Genomic DNA, 25,198 nt, shown 5'->3' with positions numbered 1-25,198 from the left:
CTAAAGCACATTTCAATGCTTCTAGAACTCAATATAATTTCCAGGTTTAAGTATTGAGTTCTGTCATCTTCTAAAATTGCTGTTTGTTTGTTATGGCAGCTGTTTGAAAAGGGCTATTTCACCTTCCTCCCCACTCCATTAGCATCAGCTAGATTTAGCAAAATCAAAAACTTCTGTTTGAGCTACATGCTGTGGGCTGAAACATGAACTCCTGGGAGCCTATGTGGAGCTGACTAATAAACAACTCTGGCAAATTATCCTCCTCTTTCTTACTTCCTTGAAGTAGCAGTCTTTGAGCATGTTTACATGTGAAATGATCAGAATTCAGATTTTTTTAAAAATTCCCCCCTTCTCCTCCCCCCCCCCCCCCCAGTATTATAGAAAATATGTCAGAAAAAAACTCCTTTCTGGGGTAAATTCTTACTTTGATCTTTCTTTATTCAAGTCTCCTCTTTGGCTGTCAGTCTGTCTTGTCAGTCACAGTAGCATTTTGTCAGCTGATGGATGATAATTCAGTTATGTCTGCACAATGAGAGAACATGTCCCACAACTTAATCAAATCAGGGTAGAAATAATCTTCAATTTTTATCTAAGATCAAAGAACACATGGTTGAGTGTCTAATAATGCAATTTCCAGTTAATATGCTGGTCAGTGTTATATCCAGTGAAAAGATTGCTGGCGTTTCTATTCAGGTGGCAGCAGCCAAAGGCAGAGATTGCATGCAGGAAAAATATACATCCACCGAAAAAAAGATGTCTGTTGCAGTGAAAGAGGCCTGCAGAGGCACGGTTAAGGAACCTGAATTATGTTAACTCTTCTGTGTAGATAACAGCTGCTCTATCAAGGGATTTCTTAACTTGGCTTTTGAAATTAATTTAGTCTAATCTGTAATTGAAAAAGATTAATTTGATTGGCTGTTGTCTACATTTAACTTTATATTTTATTTTCTTTGGTAAATGTGAATGTGAAATGTGAAATAATGAATGTGAAATAATTACAATATCTTAGTGTGCTTGCATTTCTGATTCATACTGCTGAGTTTAACTCTTCTGTAAGGTTACTCTCCTCTTTGTTTATAATTAATGAAATGTAAAAGTATATGGGAACAATTTTTAATAGATATATTTTCTTCTCCTCATGCTTTGATGAGGTCAATCAGAATTCTGGGACTGTAGACACAAATTTGCAATGTGAAAAATTTGCTTTCTTCATCCCTGACATAAAGACATAATACTTAGGGCAAGTTTACAAAAAAAAATCTTGATATCACAATAGGAATAGTGGAATATATATGTTTTATTTATATTATATACATATGGTCATATTATATACATATATATTTAAAAATTTGTGTACATATACAGTAACATGCATCTATGTGACCTATGTATTGTTTACAAATTAATGAACCCTACTCTTCCTATAAAACTACTATTATGTGACAGTTAGAAGACTGGGAAGGAATGGGATAGAGCTGTAGTAGAGTATGGTGGCTTCCATTAAGCTGCATTCTAATTTTAATGAATTTTTAAATTAGAGAAGAAATGGTGTATAAATTAAAGCAGAATTGTTGTCATCAAACATCTACTACTTCAATGTAGTCAGCCCTGCGCTGTAGGCAGCGAAGCTCTGTGAAAGTTATTTACACTCAATTTGGTTTTAGACTGTTCTTTGACTGTGTATAAGCCCGATGTCTGGTTTTGTAGTATCTAGTGCTCTAATGTAGCTCTGATTATAATTATACTTGCTACAGATTTCACAGTTGGTCATTTTTCTGCTTCCATTAGACTGTAATTTCCTATTCCTTTATGATGCATTAAGACAGAATAACTCTGATTACTGGAAAAATACCTGTAGTTTGAAAATCACAGCTGAAAAATAACACTAATTTTATAGTACATCATATGTAATCTAAATCCTACCTTTAGAAATTATTTATAACAGCGTGTTTTATTTTATTGAAATATTTGCATTCAAAACTTTTCAAATAACCTATAGCAATCATTCAGCTTGGTAATACATGTAAGAATTATAGAATGTTTTTGGAAAGAAAAGTGCATTTCAGTCATGCCTTCTACCTTGACAAGTCAAAATCTTTTCATTCTGTTTTTCTTTGGTACTTGATTTGACCTCTTGTGATGGCATTGCAGTTTCAGGACTGATAGAATGATTCCCCTTTACTTGATCAGCATAAATGGTTTTGGATCTTCCTAAAAGGTTAATTAATTTATTAATTATATGATCTAGGTTTTCTGTCTTTAAACATGTATTTTGTTACTTAAAAGAAAAATAAGTGTGGCTGTAATGTAACTATTACAGCTACAGAACCAAGAAGACTTTTTTCTCTAACTGTATTCTGCTTGAAAATTTCATGTTATTGATCCCATAATCCACTATTTCACTTGCTTAAAAAGTAAGCCAAAGGAAAATAAAATCAGCAGTGTAAAATTAGAAACTCTGTGAGAAATCTATCTGCTTGCATTCTAAAAGGATCTGTTGTGTTTGGGTGACGTAATAGAGGCGAATCTTCAAAATAATTGCATAAATTCGCAGGTGTAAAGTGATAGAGCATCTCTTCTGCCTTTGTCTGTGTTGTGCTCTATAAACCTGTAAATGTGATCTAGAAGACAGCCTGGGATAGTCAGGCCTACCAACAGTCTCTTTCAGCCAACATTTTTATGATTCTGTTACTCCGTGGATTTCCACAACCTATGACCTAGTACCTATTTCTGGTGGGAGTTATTTTATGGTTTTGGCCAGTAATTCCTTGATGGATTGGATTTGATCCCATTACCTGCCATAATTAAATTTTTCACATAAACATAAACTTCAGCAAAAGTTCATTTGGATAATTCAGCATTTTCCAGTGAAATAACATTGTATCAAAAATCCAGAGTGGCAGTATTATTACTTAAGTTAATTTAGCACTGAAATAATGAGAATTTTAAGTGAGTAAAAATTTTATTTGATTTTTTTTTCCGTAGGATCATATTATTTACTGTCTGTGAGTAGTCAGCAAACTGTTATTCATATGTAGCAGGTAAAAATGGTCATCACTTCTAAATGATAAAGCATCAGCAGTTTCACATTCCTTCTCTGAATTTCTAAACACAATTAGTTTTAAAATAATGTTAACCCTCACCTCTCTTTCTTTACCTAAGTCTAAAAAATCAGATTTCCTTAAAAGTCCAAGAAGTAACATTTGTTAATCTAAGATTTGACCCCTGATTACTGTTGTAGTCCTCAGCCAGCAAAGCACCTGAAAGCTTGAATTCCTTTTGGAAGTTACTTCTCTGCATGAGGATCTCTGCATATTTCTTTTTCTCATCATTTCTTTTTCTCATTTAGTGCATCAGCCTAACTATGCATTTATAAAGTTTCTCATATACTTTGTGTTAAGAACTAGTTCTAAATTCTCTTGCCAAGTTCCAAAGACACCTGTAAAACTTCAAAACTTATTCCTTCAAATGTAGAAATCTTGCTGCTTCTTTGTCTGCCTGATGCTTTTTGAAATACAAATATAGGACGAAAATTTCCTAGTTAATATCCTTTTCCTTTTGATACCTGTTCTTTGCTTCATTTATTGCTCCATTTATTGAAGAAACTTTTGAATAAATATCTTTCTTTTAACTGTTAGGACGAGAGGAAATGGCCTCAGGTTGCGCCAAAGGAGGTTTAGATTGGACATTAGGAGAAATTTCTTTACTGAAAGAGTGGTCAGGCCTTGAAACAGGCTGCCCAGGGAAGTGGTGGAGTCCCCATCCCTGGAAGTCTTTAAAAGACGTGTAGATGAGGCCCTTGGGGACATGGTGTAGTGGGCATGGTGTGTTGAGTTGACGGTTGGACTTGATGATCTTAGAGGTCTTTTCCAACCTTAATGATTCTATGATTCTATGTTGTTGAAACCACTGTTGCTCATCCTTCTTTGTAGAGAAAAAAAAAAATTAGATTTTCTAGCAGGATTTTGATAAAACCTTACACTAAATATTAGTTTTGAGCCTTCTTGAATGTTTATATTGCATCAGACCAAAGGTGCAATTAGTCCAGTATTTTCTCTATGATGGTTGCCATTAACGGATGCTTAAGAAAAGTGGCTGAAGAACAGGTAAGTGTATTTCTACATAAATAGACTTTAAATGCAACCTGTCTTCTAGTTTGTCTAGGCATGTGAATTTGCATACTCACAGCTACCCATATGCCTATGTTTTTCTCGCAAAGGTTATAGTTTGCATGGGAAAGTCTGTTGCAACCTAGTTGGTAGGTGACAAGCATGCTCAAGTTGTATTATCTTCAAGAGGTTGGAAAGTAAATGCTCAAATATTTAAAGCCTAAGTATGCAAATTGTTTATGTATTTAAAAACACAGCACATCCAGTAAATCTCCCTAAATATATTTAGTAGCTTTATATGCTTGTACTTTGATAAAATCAGGATCCAATTTAACCACCACTCTTTTTGAAGACTTTTGTCAGAGGTGTTTACACCTAGGGCCAAATCCTTATGTAACAAAAATTTATATAGCATTTTTTATACCAGTGTGATGTTATAATACTTAAAAAAATAAGAAAAAGAAATGTCCAAACTCATAAAATAGCTTTGCAGTGATCAAGGAAGTAACATCACTGCATTTCCTCTAGTTCTGGATCATGAACTATCCCTGCTTACAGATTGTCAGCGGGGGTGTTCTATGTTCTGCTTACAATGATACTGGAAACTTATCTGTTAAATAAAACTTCCTAATTATTTCAGGATTTCTTTGGACAAAAACCTAAGGGAACAAAATGTGACCATTTCTGAGAGAGTAATAGAATGAGATAGTGTGTTTTATTCTGCTTCCTATATGAATATATATACCTGTAATGGTGGTACTGATACTAGCTACTGTACCAGTGGCCAGGACTCCAGAATAGCTGCCATAGGTAAAAAGACTGATTTTCTCATTACTAAAATAAAACAAGAAATGTTAATATTAGATTTATATTTATACTGTATGTATATTTTTATTTATTTTTATATATTATTTATTATTATTTTTGAATAAATATATTCATTTTAAAAGGATGTTGAGGTACTTGAATGTGTCCAGAGGAGGGCAACAAAGCAGGTGAAAGGGCTGGAAGACATGTCCTGTGAGGAGCGGCTGAGGACTCTGGGGTTGTCTAGTTTGGAGAAAAGGAGGCTGAGGGGAGACCTCATTGCTCTCTGCAGCTTCCTGAGGCAGGGAAGGGAAGAGGGAGGTGCTGAGCTCTTCTCCCTGGTATCCGGTGACAGGATGTGTGGGAAGGGTTCAAAGCTGCACCAGGGGAGGTTTAGACTGGACATTAGGAAGCATTTCTTTACCAAGAGGGTGGTCAAACACTGGAATAGGCTTCCCAGAGAGATGGTTGATGCCCCAAGCCTGTCACTGTTTAAGAGGCATTTTAATAACATGGTTTAACTTGGTCAGCCCTGAATTGGTCAGGCAGTTGGACTAGATGATCGTTGTAGGTCCCTTCCAACTGAAAGTCTATTCTATTCTATTTTAATAGGTTTGGCAATTATGCTTTCTGGTGAGACTGTGTTTTTCTCAAAAGTTTGAGTTTAAAATTACAAAGAAGTCATTAGAATTGCTAAATATGATTCTATATATGCTAAACACATAGCTCTCAACCAGTCTGAGGTAAAAAAGAGGAGACACCAGGGGCCAAACTAAACAGCAATTTAGCTGAAATCTAATTTAATTATGCCACTTTATGCCAGAACTCCCCAAGAAAAGAATGCAAGGATAAGGGCACTGTACTTCAAATAATGTGAGATTCATAGATTAATCACACCTGACATATTTAACTTCTTTTTACAACTCTCTCTTTAATAATTTACAGTCTTAAGCTAGAACAACATAAAGCTTATGATTGGTTGATGTGCATTAAACTATGTCAGCTGCTGAGACATTTTCAGGGTAAATAAATATTTCCTTGTCAGAATAACCTGTGCTCTCTTAAACTACATTTCTCTCATCAAATACCAGTACATTAGAGAAGTGTTCAAGGTACAACCTTTTGATATGCAGCCACAGTGCAGAGGTATTTACTGACAAGCAAGAGAACACAGAGGCCTTTAGTTTAAATAATATATTTTCCAGATGAAAACCCACCTCAAATCATACAGTAAATTATATTGTTGTTTCTATTTGGCATCTTTAACCTTTCTTTCCTTGGTGAGGAGATTCTAGCAATGCTTATGGTGTATCTAAGAATTACATCTTGTTTCGATGAGACTTTTTTTCTTGGTGACTTCAATACAATTTAAAGATTCCCCAAATTAATAGAGAAATCCTATCTAGGTGTAGATAATTCTAGCAGCGTATTGATGACAAAGGTATCTTTTTGTTATAGAGGATGTGTCCTCTTAATTTTTTCATAAGGAAACTAAAACAATTAAAAGCCAGAAAAATATTTTTTCCTGGGTCTTGTAAGAGTAGTTAACTAAAGATCAGCTTTGAAAGAACTAGAGAAGTCATGCAAAGTCTAAAAGTCTTGGAGCCAGATTCTTGGTCTTTCATGAATCATCTTTGTGTCGCAAGCTGTCTGGATGCAGCAGTGGATTCCCATGCTGTAAAATACCTTCCAGGACCTGATGGCTGACATAATCTGTCCTATACCACCTATCCTTTCTCCATCTTTCCCTTTAACACAGAAACATTTTGGACAGGTTCATCTGAATGTGTTGTAGACAACAGAAGAACTGACCTGGAACATAATGTTCTTTAATGATTCTAGCCAGCTGACTACACTGTATAATAACTACCATTGCAAACCTAGATTACTGATCACTACAATCAGACCCAAGAAAAAGAAAAAACTAAGATGACGGGGAATTCAAAGATCTCACCCACAGTCACGTATTAAGGGAGTGTTTGATGATGACAGACTGTTGGAGGGCAAAGGAGTTAAAAGTGGAAGAAAAGAGAGTTTGATGGAGACTGTCCTGCAAACACAGCTCTCAATAGTTCTCTGTCAGGGGAGGGAACATCTCCCTGAAAGGCATGAAGGGGTTGCATTGCTAGTGGAGAAAAGATGGTGGCATTCTGCACATTCGATACATCACTGGTGAAGTTCTCCAGAAAACACCAGGTGCTTTTTTCAGCTAAGCCTTGGAATCTTATATTACCTCCCTAAGGTACAACAAACAAACAGCTATCAAAATTTCTTTAGGTATCTTTGATGTCTGCCCCAGAAGACAATGTCTGCCCCAGTCATAGAAAGAGGATACAGAAGTTATCTACAGATCACCACACAAGGAATCTTCCAGACAGCTCTAAAGCAGCATTTTTTTGCCAAGGCAAGAGGAAACTGTTTCAGCACAGACCACACTGTAGTCCAGTACTTTCATTCTGCAAGTTTTCTAAAGCACTAAGCTGTGCCTTTTACCAGCCCTCATGGAAGTTCTGAATGGGACTGAACTTCAGCCATGGCTGAACTCTTCCAGAAATATTGCATTTATAGTTTCTTGCTTAAAAGAGGTAAAATGTGGCTTGTTCTGTGTTGCAGATTGTCTCTTTTCCTTTTCATAGGTAATTGAGATTTAAAACATTTTTATGTAAAAAGCATAAGTTAATAGTAATTCTAATGAGCCTTTAAATGTGTTTTGTAAACTTAATATTCTGCACAGAAATGCATTCTTTTGCTCCTGGGAAGGTTAGGAAGGTTATTAATATTTAATAGGAACATTCCTGTAATTTGTTCCAAATGAGAGAAACTTCACTGCAGATTTAAACTGGGTTTTATCACAAGGAAAAGCAGAGGTGGAGAGAGAGTTTCTAGTAAGAATGCTTGGTTTATAGCTTTAAAAGGTCCTTTGTACCACTAATTCATTTTTCTCTTAGAGTTGGAGAGTTACAAAATTATGCTTCTAAAAAAGGCCCAGAACAAAAACATGCTAAGCTCGGTGTGTCATGAGGAAAGAATTATGTTCATAGCTCTCAATAGCTAAGAGGTACTGTTAGCTAATCAGTGGACAAGGATTTGCATAATATTGTAACATGATGATACTATTATGCAAATTTGTTCAGTGCAATGAGCCACTAACATAGAGCTATTATCAAAATGGCTGGTCAAACTTTTCTCTATCTATGGATCCCAACTCATCCTGAATAATAAAGGCAAGCTAATTAAATATAAGTAATGAATATTAATAGAGAAAGCTGTGTTCAAGATGCAGAATAGGACAGAATGACAAGGGAGAGAGAAATCTGAAAACTTATTATTCTTATTTTATGAATAACAAGTTCTAGAGAGAAGTAGTTAATCCAGAAGATTTATAAGTATTCAATCAAAGTACAGAAATGGGAAGAGGAAGGTACTCTGGCATTCCAATATACCTCGATATTGTTCTCTGCTTATGTGATAATAGTCAGCTTGACTCTAATTTTCTGAACTTGTATTGTAGCTCAGTGTTTTTTCCAATCTCTGCTAAATGAAAGGCAAATGCCTTTAAAAAATGGTGGAAGATAGACAAAGATGTAAAAGCTTTAGTACAGCTGTAAAAAAACCCCACCAAAAAAGAAAACAAAACCCTAGCCCCCAAAAAAACCCCAACAAACAAAAAAAAACCCTACATTTATCATACGGCAAGAACACACCTATTTTTAGGCTACAAAGTACTTTCTGGATGGAAGAGCCAGTTTAAAACACTGGCAAGTTGCAAATACCTTTAGCAGTCACCAAAGCCAAGTGAGACAAGACTGAAGGACTGTTTAGTGCCTGCTTCATCTATGAATGAAACAGCTCTGCTTCTGTCGTAGTTTAACCCGGCAGGCAGCCAAACACCACACCGCCTCTCACTCACTCCCGCCGCCCCCGCAGTGGGACGGGGAGAGAATCGGAACAGTAAGGGTGAGAAAACTCATGGGTTGAGTTAAAGACAGTTTAATAGAACAGAAAAAGAAGGGAAAATAATAATAATAATAGTAGTAATAGTAGTAATCATAGTAGTAGTAGTAATAATAATAATTAATAATAATAATAATGATAGAATGTACAAAATGAGTGATGGACAATGCAATTGCTCACCACCCGCGCTGACCGATAACCAAGTAGAGTTTGCTACTTCCTGGACACGCCTACCATTCATATACTGAGCATGATGTCACATGGTATGGAATATCCCGTTGGCCAGCTGGGCCAGCTGTCCTGGCTATGCTCCCTCCCAGCCTCTTGTGAACTTGGCAGAGCATGGAAGCTGAAAGTCCTTGACCATAGGGTACTTAGCAACAATTAAAAACATCAGTGTGTTATCAACATTCTTCTCATACTAAATCCAAAACACAGCACTAGGAAGAAATTTAACTCTACCCCAGCCGAAACCAGGACAGCTTTTTATTTTCCTAATATGCATAAGTCTCACAGCATTAGGATTGACTCTGTTGCAACCTATCCTCATCCCACTGTAAGCATGACAACCACTGTTTGTTTAGTGTCTAAATTACCAAGTATACTCCTGGAGCTTAAGGAGACTTTGTGTCAAGTCTGAAGATTGCCCATAGTGTATTTGAGTGTCAGATTTCTAGGATTACCGTTCGTTGTAACGTTATTATAGGTCTAAATTTCTTTCACTGAAAAGCAGGTTGTTCTCATCTTCTTAAGCTTTGCCAGAATTCAGTGCCAGATGACAGCATTCCAAGATTATTTTGGTTTTAGTAACAGTTTTATTTTTAATATTTTTAATATTTTTAATTTCAGTCCATATTAAATGCCTTTTGTTTTTTCATTGTGCATTGGGACACATTTTTGATCTCTGACTACAAAGATTAAAAAAAAAGAAAAAAAAGTTGCTGTTCTTGTACAATCACAGGACTCTGGGAGCAGGCGCTTTAAAAACAAAATATGACAAAACTAAGAATAACGCATTTTTCCAGTGCTGCTTCCTGTATGGTAATAGCTGCCTGTAGAACAAAGATCCTTATCACAGCTTTGCTGGTTTTGTTTGTATATAACTGTTTGTTCAAAATGGCTCTCTGTTGCTTCACTCTTTTTCTGAAAAAATGTGAGGAAATTTTTACAGTCTGATTTACAAGTATTTAAAAATAATACAAATAGAAAGTTATTCAACTGATTTTTCCCTACCTGTAGTTACAAGTTGGGCTCCAATATTAATTTGCCTTTTAATTTTACTCATTAAAAAATACTTGCATTATTACATGAAGTGCAAATTAGATTTTGTAAATTCGTGATTTCCACTATACATTTTTGGCAGCTGTACTTAATGTTTGATTCTGTAACACTTTACATAAAATAAAAGAAAAAGAAGATCTTGAAAGCAAAACCTGAGCCTTTCCAGAAAGAGAAATTCTTCTTAAGACCTAACATGAAGCTTGGTTAATCTGTTTTACTTTTGAAGAGAATGCCAGGTCCTACTGATCTGACAGATACTTTATAAAGTAAATAAGTCCAAAGATGGGGAAGAAGGACAAGAGGAATTGATCCTCATCTCCAACAGAGTAGGAGAGGCCACAACCAAAGTGAAGACTGGACAAGAAGAAAGCTGCAGCTTATAGCAGGGAAAGAGGGAGGCATGCACTGAAATGGCAGTGGGGCTCAAAACTTGTGTCCAGAACTGGGCTAGAAGGGAGATAGTGATACCATGGTTTTCCTAAACTTCGTGCTTTAGGAAGAAATGGTAGCTGAACTGCAGAGAATGAACATTTTATGCAAGTCTTAAAAATAAAAGAGGAGAGAGAACACAGAACAGGAAAGGAGAAAACCAGAAGATTTAAAAGGAAATTAACTTCAGGCACAGTCACCAGCTGCATGGATGAAGTGAGAGAAAGCAAATCTGGCAGTAAAGTACTTTTACAACCCCAACTTGGACTTTGTAGGAGCCAAACTGTCTCTCTAGCGCAAGCTCCACCCCACCTTCTGTCAGCCAGGACAGCCCTCCCAGGCCCTTTTTTACTAGCCACCTTTGAAATAATACCTCTCCCCACAGCTCTGGCCTCTACGATTTCCAGCTGGCCCTGCCATGCTCCCGCATCCCTCCCATACAATGAATGATCTCTCAGCTGTGATTTTGGGGTGACTTCTAAGGACTAGCATATTCGTCTAGCAGATTTGCACTGGCAAGCTGAGTAGTTGACTATTCATGCTCCAAATGTTTTTTTGATATACATATATATATATATTTCTACAAACACATGCACACACACACATATATATGAGACAGAATTCCAGGGAAACGAAAGCCAAGTGTGCTACAAAATAAGTTTGTGTTTTGCAGACTGAATTCCTTCATGACAGGCTTATTAAAAGTTCTTGCTGCCAAATGCTGTTTACTTTCACTTTCAAAACTGTCTGCATTAATAATGAGCAACTCCACTTGGAAGTTATTTACATAAAGTATTGTTCCTGTCAGTGGTGCAGTGCTAGGCAAGGGTGGGAGGGAGAGCACACACTCAGCAAATGAATTCAAGGGCCTGATTTAACATATTGCTCAAAAACATTGGTATAGTCTAAGCTGGTATGGCACGTTCCATCAGGTTAACTCAGTTAACTGTACTTTGCAAGCCTAAATAGTTACTATTTTCAAGATTACTATCAGAACCTTGGTTTCTCTATTTTGTATTTTGAGATTTTCCAGCCCCATAAACTCTTAACTTCATGTGGAATAAAGGTTCTTCTTGAGTCAGCTAGCTTGCTATTCCTATGTGTTCCTACTTGCACAGATGGCTATTATGTTATATCTCTCCATTACTCTGGGAGCATTGTTGTCAGCAGCTGGTGCGTTCCTCATACACTAAGGCCTTCAATGGTATGGCAGTTACACAGCAATAATGAGAATCTGTAGGAAATTCTGATAACATTATTAAAGGGTTGTTTCAAGGGAGAAGCACAGGACAAAACTTGGTTCATGTGGTTACTGTAAAAGTAACTAACATATCGTCACTTTAAGCTGTATTGTACTGTCAAGCTTTAAGTTTAACTCAAATGAACAGCCAAGGTAATCGAGAATTATTTATCTCCATACCATTTGATACATATACGATAAAGGAGAGTTGGCCAAATACATACCAGATTGCTATCTTCATCCTGAGCCAGAAACAGATATTTTGCACTCAATCTGTACCTCTACCATTCCTCTTTCACTGCCTATATGTATGCATACCCTGTTCAAGATCTTCACTGATGGAAAAGCTTTACTGGTTCTTTTAGCTATTGAATTTCTGGCAAAAAGCAATGAATTTTTGTAATATGAAATTATACATATCAGGATCTGGAGCATAAAAATGTTTGGAAATATCTAATTATAGGCAAAAAAATTAATTAAGGGAAAAAAACCCCAAACATACTAGAGGCATCAGAGCACACAAAGCCAAACTGTGCAAGTCTCGGAATCTTCCAAATACTTTGGACCATGGGCTATTAGCCAGCATGCTGTATGCACTGCTCAGAAACTGAGTAATTTCTAAAGTACTATGCCCACTAAACCTTATCATTCTGTGATTTAATAGCTAAAATCTGGTGCCTATTAAAAAAGATTCACTAAGATAGGATGACCTAATTGGTGTGGGCTGATGGAATTGTGAGAACTTTATTAAAAACAGAATTTATGAAAGTGAATATAATATTTGAAAATATTTCTTGCAGCTGCTGAGACCCTTTTTGTTTTGTTTTGACTAAGATTTGTAAAATATCTCTTCTTGTCTTCTCTGCATGGAACTTTTCATAAAGCTTTCCCTCACTGTCATTAATTCCCTTCTGCGTTTTCACGCTACTTCTTTAATGAACAGTCAGTTGTCCTTACCAGACATTACTTCCATGAATGAAAAGGCCCCCAAGATGATCTATGTGTCTTGTTTTCTGCCCATAAGGATGGAAATGAACTGCTTTGGTTAAAATGCCAGTCAATAATAGGTCAAATTTTATTCTTCCTCAGACCTACTTTATTTAGTTTGCTTATGTTCTGGTTTCGGCTGGGATAGAGTTAAATTTCTTCCTAATGCTGTGTTTTGGATTTGGTATGAGAAGAATGTTGATAACACACTGATGTTTTCAGTTGTTGCTAAGTACCTTCTCAAGGACAACTATCCTCTGCTACCAAGCTAGACTGGGAGGAGGGAACACAGCCAGGACAGCTAGCCCAGCTGGCCAACAGGGTATTCCATACCATGTGACGTCATGCTCAATATACGAATGGTAGGTGTGTTCCAGGAAGTAGCGATCATTACTTGGTTATCGGTCAGCGCGGGTGGTGAGCAATTGCATTGTGCCTCACTCATTTTGTATATTCTATTGTTATTATTATTATTTTCTCTTTTCTGTTCTATTAAACTATCTTTATCTCAACCCACGAGTTTTTCTCACTCTTACTGTTCCGATTCTCTCCCCGCCCCACGGGGGGACGGGATGTGGGGGGGGAGTGAGCGAGTGGCTGCGTGGTATTTGGCTGCCTGCCAGGTTAAACCACGAAAGTCCTTTTTTGGCGCCCAACATGGATTGAAATAATGATAGATCTGACCAAAGTGTGTTAAGGCAAAATTGTTATAAGCATTCATTATATTGATTAGTCACAATGTTGATTTATTGGCTCTCAAAGTTGTGGGGCTGGCTCTCAGTGTTGCAGTATGTAATACCTTGCTTGCAGTATATGTTCCTGTTTATCGCTATTCAGAACTGGGCCAAGTTTATCGTTTTCTTGCTGTTTTATGATGTGATAAAATCATTGGTTGTAAGACTAATCTGGTATCTGTACTCAGCACTGCTGTCACCTCTGTACCTCAGGAACCACCTCTTAGAAACTATTAGTAATTACACTTTTTTCTCCTCAGAGAATGAATTTAGGGGGGAGACAGGATGGGACACTTTCTCCCACTTGTTCATCTTCCCTTCCATATCTTCAGAAAGTCCTTTTTCTTCTATCCTCTTCTTGAAGACGTCCACAATATTCCCTGAGAATTTTGAATATCCTTGGGGTGTTCAAACAAGCGTGTTCATATTGCTATGTCTCCTGAATGTGGTTCAAGTCTTGTTTAGGGTTAAACAACTATTCAGGAATACTGTCCAGAGATCAACCCCAGCAACAGACACGGTGGCTACTCAAATCCCTACAACAGGCACTGCGGCTACTTCAACCCCCTCAACAACCACTGTGGCTACACAAACCCCCAAGACAACCACTGTGGCTACTCAAACCCCGGCAACAGACACTACGGTTACTCCAATCCCCGCGACAGGCACTGCAGCCACTCAAACCCCAGCAACAGTCACTACAGTTATTCCAACCCCCGTGACAGGCACTGCAGCTACCCAAACCCCAGCAACAGGTACTACAGCTGAACCAGAGGACCAACCTTTGCTGGTATCTGTCGCCCCTGTACAGAAGAAGAAATCTTTGAAGCGGAGATCCGGTCGTTTAGAAAGGGATGATGGAAAAGCAGGGCCATCACGAGGAGGGGAGGAGGAAGAGGAAGAACTCATAAATGAGACGGAAACCACACGATCCCTATCCCTGAATGAGTTGCGAGATATGCGGAAAGATTTCAGCTGTCATCCAGGTGAGCACATTGTTACCTGGCTGCTCCGATGCTGGGGGCCAGTAGCCTGGAATTAGAGGGGAAGGAAGCCAAACAGCTGGGATCCCTTGCTAGGGAAGGGGGCATTGACAAAGCAATTGGAAAAGGGACACAGGTCCTCAGCCTCTGGAGGCGACTGCTGTCAGGTGTGAAGGAAAGGTATCCCTTCAAGGAAGATGTTATATATCGCCTAGGCAAATGGACCACTATGGAGAGAGGTATCCAGTACCTGAGAGAATTAGCCATGCTGAACATGGTTTATAGTGACCTGGACAACGACCAAATGCCCAAAGATCCAGATGATGTCCAGTGCACGCGACCCATGTGGCAGAAGTTGGTACGGCGCGCACCAGCGTCATATGCCAGTTCGTTGGCAGTACTGTGCTGGCAAGAGGAAGAAGCACCAACGGTGGATGGCGTTGTTAGCAGACTCTGGAAATACGAAGAAACTGTCTCCTCCTCCCTTGTCTCGGCTGTGGAGAAACTGTCCCGGAAGGTCCAGCAACTTGAAGAGGATATGTCCTATTCTCCACCTGTACAGACCAGTATCTCAGCGATTAGGAGTCAGCGTTCTTCTGCTCAAGAGAGAGGATATGGAAGGTACACACCACGGGGCACCCTGTGGTTTTACCTGCGTGACCACGGACAGGACATGAGGCAGTGGGATGGAAAACCTACCTTGACCCTAGAGGCATGGGTACGTGAGTTAATGGAAACACAATCACACAAGGGGGTTCTCCCAGGAAAAATGCTGCTCCAGTTTTCAGGAAAAACCTGTCTCAAGACAGTCCAGTTTCCAGTGAACAGTTCCCCAGACAGAGTAGAAGGGCTGATCTTACTTTGGATTGTAATGAAGAAATTCTTGACTCGCGTTTGCAAGAAGTGAGAAACAGATACTATGACCAGAACCGGAGGGGCCCTGCCTCCGACCAGGTGGAGGAAAGGGACAACCGGGTTTACTGGACTGTGTGGATTCAATGGCCTGGCACATCAGATCCACAGGAGCATAAGGCTCTCGTAGACACTGGTGCACAGTGTACCTTGATGCCATCAAGCTATAAAGGGGCAGAACCCATCTGTATTTCTGGAGTGACAGTGGGGATCCCAAGAATTAACTGTATTGGAGGTCGAAGTGAGCCTATCTGGGAATGAGTGGCAGAAGCACCCCATTGTGACTGGCCCAGAGGCTCCGTGCATCCTTGGTATAGACTACCTCAGGAGAGGGTATTTCAAGGGCCCAAAAGGGTACGGGTGGGCTTTTGGTATAGCTGCCCTGGAGATGGAGGAAATTAAACAGCTGTCCACCTTGCCCGGTCTCTTGGAGGACCCTTCTGTTGTGGGGTTGTTGAGAGTTGAAGAACAGCAGGTACCAATCGCTACCACAACAGTGCACCGGCGGCAATATCGCACCAACCGAGACTCCCTGATCCCCATCCATGAGCTGATTCGTCGACTGGAGAGCCAAGGAGTGATCAGCAAGACTCGCTCACCCTTCAACAGTCCCATATGGCCAGTGTGAAAGTCTAATGGAGAGTGGAGACTAACAGTAGACTATTGTGGCCTGAACGAAGTCATGCCGCCACTGAGTGCTGCTGTGATGGACATGCTAGAACTCCAATACGAGCTGGAGTCAAAGGCAGACAAGTGGTACGCTATTGATATTGCTAATGCGTTCTTCTTAATCCTTTTGGCGGTGGAGTGCAGGCCCTAGTTTGTTTTCACTTGCAGGGGCATCCAGTACACCTGGAACCGACAGTCTCAGGGGTGGAAACACAGCCCTGCCATTTGCCATGGACTGATCCACACCACACTGGAACAAGCTGAGGCTCCAGAACACCTGCAATACATTGATGACATCATCGTGTGGGGCAACACAGCAGAAGAAGTTTTTGAGAAAGGGGAGAGAATAGTCCAAATCCTTCTGAAGGCCGGCTTTGCCATAAAACAAAGTAAAGTCAAGGGACCTGCACAGGAGATCCAGTTTTTAGGATAAAATGGCAAGATGGACATCATCAGATCCCAATGGATGTGATCAATAAAATAACAGCCATGTCCCCACCAACTAGCAAAAAGGAAACACAAGCTTTCTTAGGCGTTGTGGGCTTTTGGAGAATGCATATTCCAAATTACAGTCAGATCGTAAGCCCTCTCTATCAAGTGACTCGGAAGAAGAACAACTTCAAATGGGGCCCTGAGCAGCGACAAGCCTTTGAACAAATTAAACAGGAGATAGTTCAGGCAGTAGCCCTTGGGCCAGTGCGGGCAGGACAAGATGTAAAGAATGTGCTCTACACCACAGCCGGGGAGAATGGCCCTACCTGGAGCCTCTGGCAGAAAGCACCAGGGGAGACTCGAGGTCGACCTTTAGGGTTTCGGAGTCGGGGATACAGAGGATCCGAGGCCCGCTACACTCCAACTGAGAAGGAGATATTGGCAGCATATGAAGGGGTTCGAGCTGTTTCGGAAGTGGTTGGTACTGAAGCACAGCTCCTCCTGGCACCCCAACTGCCGGTGCTGGGCTGGATGTTCAAAGGAAGGGTCCCCTCTACACATCATGCAACCGATGCTACGTGGAGTAAGTGGGTCGCACTGATCACACAACGGGCCCGAATAGGAAACCCCAGTCACCCAGGAATCTTGGAGGTGATCATGAACTGGCCAGAAGGCAAAGATTTTGGAATATCCCCAGAGGAGGAGGTGACACGTGCTGAAGAGACCCCACCATATAACAAACTACCAGAAAATGAGAAGCAATATGCCTTGTTCACTGACGGGTCCTGTCGCCTTGTGGGAAAGTATCGGAGATGGAAAGCTGCTGTATGGAGTCCTATATGACAAGCTGCAGAAACTGCTGAAGGAGAAGGTGAGTTGAGCCAGTTTGCAGAGGTGAAAGCCATCCAGCTGGCCTTGGACATTGCTGAACGAGAAAAATGGCCAGTGCTTTATCTCTATACTGACTCATGGATGGTGGCAAATGCCCTGTGGGGGTGGTTGCAGCAATGGAAGCAGAAAACTGGCAGCGCAGAGGTCAACCCATCAGGGCTGCCGCATTGTGGCAAGATATTGCTGCCCGAGTAGAGAACCTGGTTGTAAAAGTACGTCACGAAGATGCTCATGTACCTAAGAGTCAAGCCACTGAAGAACATCAAAACAACCAGCAAGTGGACTAGGCTGCTAAGATTGAAGTGGCTTAGGTGGATCTGGACTGGCAACTTAAGAGTGAATTATTTATAGCTCGGTGGGCCCATGATGCTTCGGGCTATCACGGAAGAGATGCAACATATAGATGGGCTCGTGATCGAGGGGTGGACTTAACCATGGACGCTATTGCACAGGTTATCCATGAATGTGAAACGTGAGCTGCAATCAAGCAAGCCAAATGAGTAAAGCCTCTTTGGTATGGAGGACAATGGTTGAAATATGAATATGGGGAGACTTGGCAGATTGATTATATCACACTCCCACAGACCCATGACGGTAAGCGCTATGTGCTCACCATGGTGGAAGCAACCACCAGATGGTTAGAAATATATCCTGTGCCCCATGCCACCTCCCAGAACACCATCCTGGGTCTTGAAAAGCAAGTCTTATGGCGACATGGCACCCCCGGAAGAATTGAGTCAGACAACGGGACTCATTTCCGAAACACCCTCATAGACACCTGGGCCAAAGAGCACGGCATTGAGTGGGTCTATCACATCCCCTACCATGCACCAGCCTCCGGGAAAATCGAACGATACAATGGACCGCTGAAGACAACGCTGAGAGCAATGGGTGGTGGGACATTCAAGCATTGGGACACACATTTAGCAAAAGCCAACTGGTTAGTCAACACCAGGGGATCTGTTAATCAAGCTGGCCCTCCCAATCAAAAGTCTTACGTAGAGTAAATGGAGATAAAGTCCCTGTCGTGCACATAAGGAATATGCTGGGGAAGACAGTCTGGGTTATTCCTGCCTCTGGCAAGGGAAAACTCATTTGTGGGATTGCTTTTGCTCAAGGACCTGGGTGCACTTGGTGGGTGATGCGAAAGGATGGGCAAGTCCGGTATGTACCTCAAGGGGATTTGATTTTGAGTGAGAATAGCCAATGAACTGAATTGTATGACGTTAATTGTTATATTATATTGTATATCATCATTATTTCTATGGTTGCTATAGCAGTAAAATCACCCAGATCAATGAAGAATGAGCTAACTCTGATGAAACCGAGCAAAGTGCAACGATGATAGAACTGGACGAGCGCAGCAATACTGGAAATCAGAACTGGCTTCAGGATGCAACAGCCCAACACCACACACCATCTCTCCTGCCCTGAAGGACTGTTATGACAGATGGAGCCCAAAGTCATGGACTAAATGAACTCAATGGACATTTTAGACGGATGGCCCATAGATTAAGGGAATAATATCTCTGTGTGTGTATATATATATATATAAAAAGACAAGAAAGGTGGTGGTGATTAATTGGAATGTATTGAAAATGTGAGACCTAAGCATGACATAAATAATAAGGAGTGGATACGAGTAACAGCACTAGGAAGAAATTTAACTCTATCCCAGCCAAAACCAGAACAGCTTAAAAATAAATATCAGTCAGTGCAAAATACAAATGTTACACTTCAGAATTTAAACCTAAAAAGATGGTCATCAGATTAATTCTATGGTCTTCCAAAAAAGACTAAGATAACATAGCAGCAGCCAGTAACCATGCCTGAATTGGAAAAGCTTTTCTTCAAGTAGAAGTACAAAACAGTACCTGAGGATAAAATCATAGTGATTTACAGATATAAATGTGATGAAATATGGAAATTAGTTCTTTTCTGCTCAGTTCTTCTATAAGAATAAAAACTAACAAACAGAGAGAAGGACCACTTACATTGTTGCATTATTTGTTTCAAATAAATTAAATCATTGTAATAAAATATAATATTTAATACCAAACTATTTGATGTTTCTAATGTGCTATTTCTCCTGACAAATGGTATCTGAGTTCCTTAACAGTCATACAAAAAAGCTGTCTTTAGGGCATTTATGAATATATTCCAGTGAGAATACAAAGGAGATGCTTATGAATGTGTGGAACACAAAAGTTTTGACAACATTGATTACTTGTATTTGGGTTCATTTCTTACACAATCATAAACACTCTACTGCCTAATTTGTACATTAGGCCAACTAAAATTTTAGTTGCTTCCTTATAGCAAGTGAATAGAAAATAATACCAACAGGAATGTCATTATCGATGTTTAAAACTAATAAACTCCACTTTATTCATGGTCATCCATCTGTGCCATATACTGAAATACCACTTAAGAAAATCTTCTTTTTTATCATCATATTAACATAGCATTAGCTACAGGCACATATTAGATGCCTGTATTGAAAACAACCCCAAATATGTGGTTCCTTCCCAGACTGACCCGTATCAAATGCCAAGGTCCAGAAGAGCATCACCTATCCCAAGATGAGTCAGTGTTTGGATCTTCAGCAGCAGCTTCATTTCCCTTTGTGTAAAATTATTTAAGAACTTTTATCGTGATTTGTCTTTCTTTACACTCATTTTTTATTCTCTGTAATCAAGAGTGCTGGGCCCGCACTAGCTACCTTTAACACTGCACAGAAAATAGTTGGTGTCTTGGATAGGAAGCCTCACTGATTTATGGCTTTGTTGCTAGGGCTCTTCACTCTTACCTGCAGACAGGCTTCAGTGGAAATCACCCACAGCAAAATAAGATTTGCTTCCATAGCAGTGGGTCCCTGCTTGTCATACCATCATATTTCCAACCATACATGTCACTGATAAACAAGTAGATAGACACTGACAAAACTTGTTTGAAAATCGTATCTCTTATGTACAGAAAGGCTGTGTGCTTGCTATAGGCCATATTTTCCTTCTGTCCCTCTGAGCTCTTCAATATCAAATCAAATAAATGAAGGCAGCAAAATGTGAGAGTAAACCTTATTCCATAAAAGAAATACAAAGAAATGGTTTTAAATAATGGCAGGTGATTCTTCTGCTAATAAATTATTTTACTCAACATTTCAATGATACTTTTGTCTTGTTGACAGACTATGACCTACTGAGAAAGAATTGACCTCTAAGTATTAGAATATGCACACGCTTAGCGCAAGACTCTTAATTCCTTAATATTCAGTAATACCACCAGAAAATTTGGGAGCAGTTCTGTTAATGCAGCTATCCAACCTCCAGACCACAGTTGGTATAGGCTTAGCCAGCTTAGAGTATAAAAAGAAAAAGTTTAGGCCTGTCTGGCCTTTCCTGTAAAGACATAACCTAACCTTCTGTGAGACCTGTTGGAGTCTAACTTCTACATTAGCTTTCCATCTTGGATCACTGCAACTACATCAAAGCAGTAGCGGCTGTAATCCAGAATGAACAAAATCCATATATTTTACCTAAGACCTTGTTTGGTTTCAGTAACTGTCTTGGTTTCTTATTCTATAAGTGGTTTCTGATGTATGTAGAATCTCTTTTTTTTACTTTATTAGTTTACAAGATGAGTGATATATGTGTAAAGAAGGAGGCCCACTTAATCTATTTTCCTCGTTCAAAAGGCAGTACTACTAGCCCAGGAACAATTTCAGAAAACACACCAAATAAAACATTGTTTATCACTGGTTATTATTCTCTCTCTGTAGGAAGGCAAATTAAATAATTTTGTCTGTACTTTAAAGTAAACTATTTCTTATCGACTCAAAAATCTGAAATAATGAAATTTAGTTTCAAAGTTTGTTAAAATTGAATACACGCAGATGATCTGTTAGACAGTTACAGGATTGCACTGAAATGTTATGTATGTCTCATCTAGCGCTTTTAATGTTTATGGTTTAAAAATGTTAAATAGGTATGCTGGAACAGGAAATAGTTATGCATTTCCTGTATTTTAATTATTGCTGTTGTCTCACAATCTTAGTGCAGACATGGGTGGTTATGCTAGACATTGCTTATAAATGTAGTAACAGGTAGCCCCTGCCCTGAAAATTTTTTAATGGAAGTCAGTAAAGCAAGCAGTAGGAGAAAGGAAGACTTATATTTCTTACTTTAAAGGCAATTGAATGAGATACAGAGAATGAGGGAGAAAACTGGTTTGAGGTAAGGCACTGCTAGCAAAATTTTTTTTTTTTTTTTTTAGATATCATCCTTATTTTAAAAGCACTGCCCTCCAGCTTTTATTTTGTCAGCACAGAACTGTATTGGTTCTAAAGTTGACAGGAGCACCAATGGCTTAAATCACAAGAACAGAACAATTAGGCATTGCCTTTTTGGTTAGGATGTTTCCGGACTTCAGGAACCATCCTGATCTTGTAATGAAGATCTTAAGGATGCTATTTTGTCCCAGCATTTTATCCAGGACATGAGACTTTACCTGTCCCTTCTGTCAAACTGGGAAGGTACAAGGCAGGAGCACGAGACAAGGTTCTTACCCGACTCTCAAGTGCAACGACATGAATTAGTGAATGATTCAGGATATATGACCTGACAGAGGGCCATGCTGTTCTGCTTCTCTCCATTCTCACCTCATGACAGAGTGGATGTGTCCCTCCTATTATGATCCAACGCAGAATTCTCCTTTTTCCTGTAATTCTCAGTTTTCTCCCCTTTGATTAGTTTTGAGTAGGATTGCAGAGTTGTATAATAACTGTTATCAGAGCTTTCTTTTTATTAAAAAAGATATCATTTGTCAATTTATCTGCAATATGTAAAAATTTTGTTTGTTATTATTTCAGGACACAGCAGGTCAGGAGAGATACAGAACAATTACCACAGCTTACTACCGGGGTGCAATGGGCTTCATTTTAATGTATGACATCACGAATGAAGAATCTTTCAATGCTGTGCAGGATTGGTAAGTAAAACTTGGAATTCATATTGAATAGCATAGAGAATATTTGATATCACTCACCTGCTGTGACAGTGTAAATTATTTTGGAAAACTTATATCCAAATGCAGTGCCCAAGATTCTTACACCCAAATATACAGTGGGGTTTTTTTCTGGAAAGACAATGAATATTTTAAAACGTATTGCATATAATTCATTGTAACCATTGTGTTTTCTGTGATTTCATGTGCGTTATTCATACTACTAAAACCAGCAGCCTGCTAGTGTGGAGAGTAACTGCTAAGATACCAGAAAATGTTCCCATATTTCATGGGAAAAAATGAGATACCATGTGTGGGGGTTGTCTTTTAATTTAATTTTTCATCATGTTGCTTTTAACCGTAGCTGTACATATACATTATGCTGTCAGTCTTGTGCCTCAAGTGTAAAAATGATGAGCAAACTTCATCAGAATAGCAGAACCTAAAATGGCTGATACTTATATTACCTTGTATTATGTGAATGTCAAGATGTCTCCATAAAAGTGTGTCATTTTAGTCAGTCATGGGTCAGACAGGATCCAAACAATCGAAGGCTTTTTTTTTAAGTAAAGCTGACCCAAAAGGAAAGCTAGAGCTAATCTCAGTGATCTCTTCCTTTACAAGTTATTTTAATATCTGAGAGCCTCCTAGCAGTGCTCTGGAGTGATATGAAGAGCATTTGTCACATGTGCTCCACATGCCCTCTTGCATGCTGTTCCCATGGGAGAACTGTGTTTGAGAGAGGATTTTGTTCAGAGTTTGTGTGATTTGTTCAGTATGTTTCTTTGGGTTTTTTTTAATTTATTTTAAGATACGCACTACTGTGTACTTCTTTCAGGACAGGCAAGGTCAGAAACGTGTTTCATACTTAAAGTAAAAGGCAGTGATGCTGTGATGCCTGTTTCTAACAGGAATTTTTGCCCAGCCTCAGACTCTCTGAGAAAAAACTTTCTCGCTTTTACACTCTTCTACTTATTATTGTGGTAGAAAGTGTCACTGAACCCATGGAGCACCTTCCCTCTCTCCACCTGGAGTTCTTCTTGGTCTGTATATGCTAAGCCTGGTCATTCACCACACTGAAAATAAGAACTGAGAACCTTAGCTCGATTCTGCTCTACAAGAAATGGAATCTTGGGTTGCCAAACATTTCCTGTGTAAGCGCTAGGGATGTAGTCATTCACACTCCTCCAGGGGAAAGGGGCAACTGCAGAGTGTGTTCCACCTTCTCCTCTCCATCAGTTAGCTGTATGACTCTACACTGAATGGCTCTTATGAGCATCTCTTTCCATTTATTAGAGAATCGATAAGCTTATATGACTAGTATAGACCAGACAACTATCCTTTGGACAATTGAATGTATCTGAGAGGAGTCTCTGCTTGATACTCAGATGAAGACACATTTGTTATGCCAAAGGGATGTTTCGTAACAAGCTGGAGGTATCATGCTGAGTGCTTGCTGTAACACATTTGTGAGTACTGCTCTGTTCAACAGCATGAGACAGAATCTCCTACCTAACAGGAGGTAGCTGAAAGTGTTATTCATAGATGCTGCTATGAAAGTTTAGCAAAAGCAGGGAATCAAGGAGTATACCCAGCCTCGCAGCTGAACCTGCAGTTGTGGCTGTCCACATCACTGCTTCTTGGGTCTGCCAGCTGAAGCACTTTCTTGCTTTGCTTCTGCTGTTCTTTGTCCATGGGCTGATTCTGTTCAAGCACTGGGTTAACTGGGTGATAATGACTGTCTAGGACCAGCTGTAATCTGCAAATCTTATTGCCCCATCTCTGGCAAACCAGATGGCATGCCATGTATTATCTAGCTTCCCCTGACACAAAGGTTTCTTTATAGCAAGTGTAAATATGAGTACTTATTATAATAATTTTCCCACCTGTTTGTTTTCCAGCCTCCTAGATCTGGTATGGTTGGCACTCTGTCTCCCGGTGAAAAGTAACGAGGCTTCATACTAATTTTTTAAAAAAAAAGTCCCTTTAAAATAAAAGAAAATGTTTTAAAGCTATGAAGTTCTTAAATAGGCTTGTAAAATATGATTTTTCCATCATTTTTATCTAGAAGCTGTACAAACAATTGGCAGCTACAATACAAATTTGGTGGACAGGAGGGATTGCATTATTATGTGCTGAGAGCTACTGAGCAGTCATCTGCATGATGAAAAGGATGACAAAGAGGCAGAGTGCCTTACTTCTCAGGGTGAAACATAGATTTGCTTGTTATTTTTATTTTTAATTTCATGAGCCCAGTTGCTGCCCTGCTGTTCTTCCTCTGTTTTATTCCTCCCATATCACAGCTGATAATTGATTTTGATTAGCCCATGCTCCAATTTTGATAGTTACAAATTACAAAACTACAGCTTGCTTCTGAATGTGAGAGAAGTTAAAGAAAACTCGCAATTACCAATGCTGCAGAAAAGCAAGCATGGCTATATGCATGTGTCTGTGCATTTGTGAAAGATATGGGGGGAGGGAGCAGAAGCTTTTAAGCCTCTCTGGGGCTTAAAATGCTTTTTGCTGTGATAAATGTGCCTCTGAAGGCAGTGGTGCCATTTCATATACATACACAATAGGCCAAATCCAAGCTCAAATCACATCAGCTTCAAGGATTGATCTAGAAACTGCACTGCAGTCAGGACAATGAATCTACAGGTGCCTTTTAGATTTGGATAAAGGAATTTGGTTTAAAATGTGTGTTGGGATGATTCTTTAAAAGCAGTTAATTCAAAGCGGTTGTACTCATATTGAAAGGCATTTTTTTCA

At 39.4% G+C, this 25,198-nt stretch overlaps 1 protein-coding gene across 1 annotated transcript in view; it reads left to right on the top strand.

The window, feature by feature from the left end:
- Positions 1 to 25,198, top strand: part of RAB3C (RAB3C, member RAS oncogene family) — a 133,005-nt gene that overhangs the window by 45,677 nt on the left and 62,130 nt on the right. Inside the window, exon 2 of the mRNA XM_075136396.1 lies at positions 22,296 to 22,414. Coding sequence (XP_074992497.1) covers positions 22,296 to 22,414 — 119 coding nt within the window. The remainder of the gene's footprint in view (positions 1 to 22,295; positions 22,415 to 25,198) is intronic.

The sequence above is a fragment of the Calonectris borealis genome, chromosome Z (genome assembly GCF_964195595.1).
Source record: "Calonectris borealis chromosome Z, bCalBor7.hap1.2, whole genome shotgun sequence".
In the NCBI taxonomy this organism is placed as follows: Eukaryota; Metazoa; Chordata; class Aves; order Procellariiformes; family Procellariidae; genus Calonectris; species Calonectris borealis.
The sequence above is the reverse complement of the archived record's forward strand: the minus strand, read 5'-3'. Positions and strand labels throughout refer to the sequence as shown.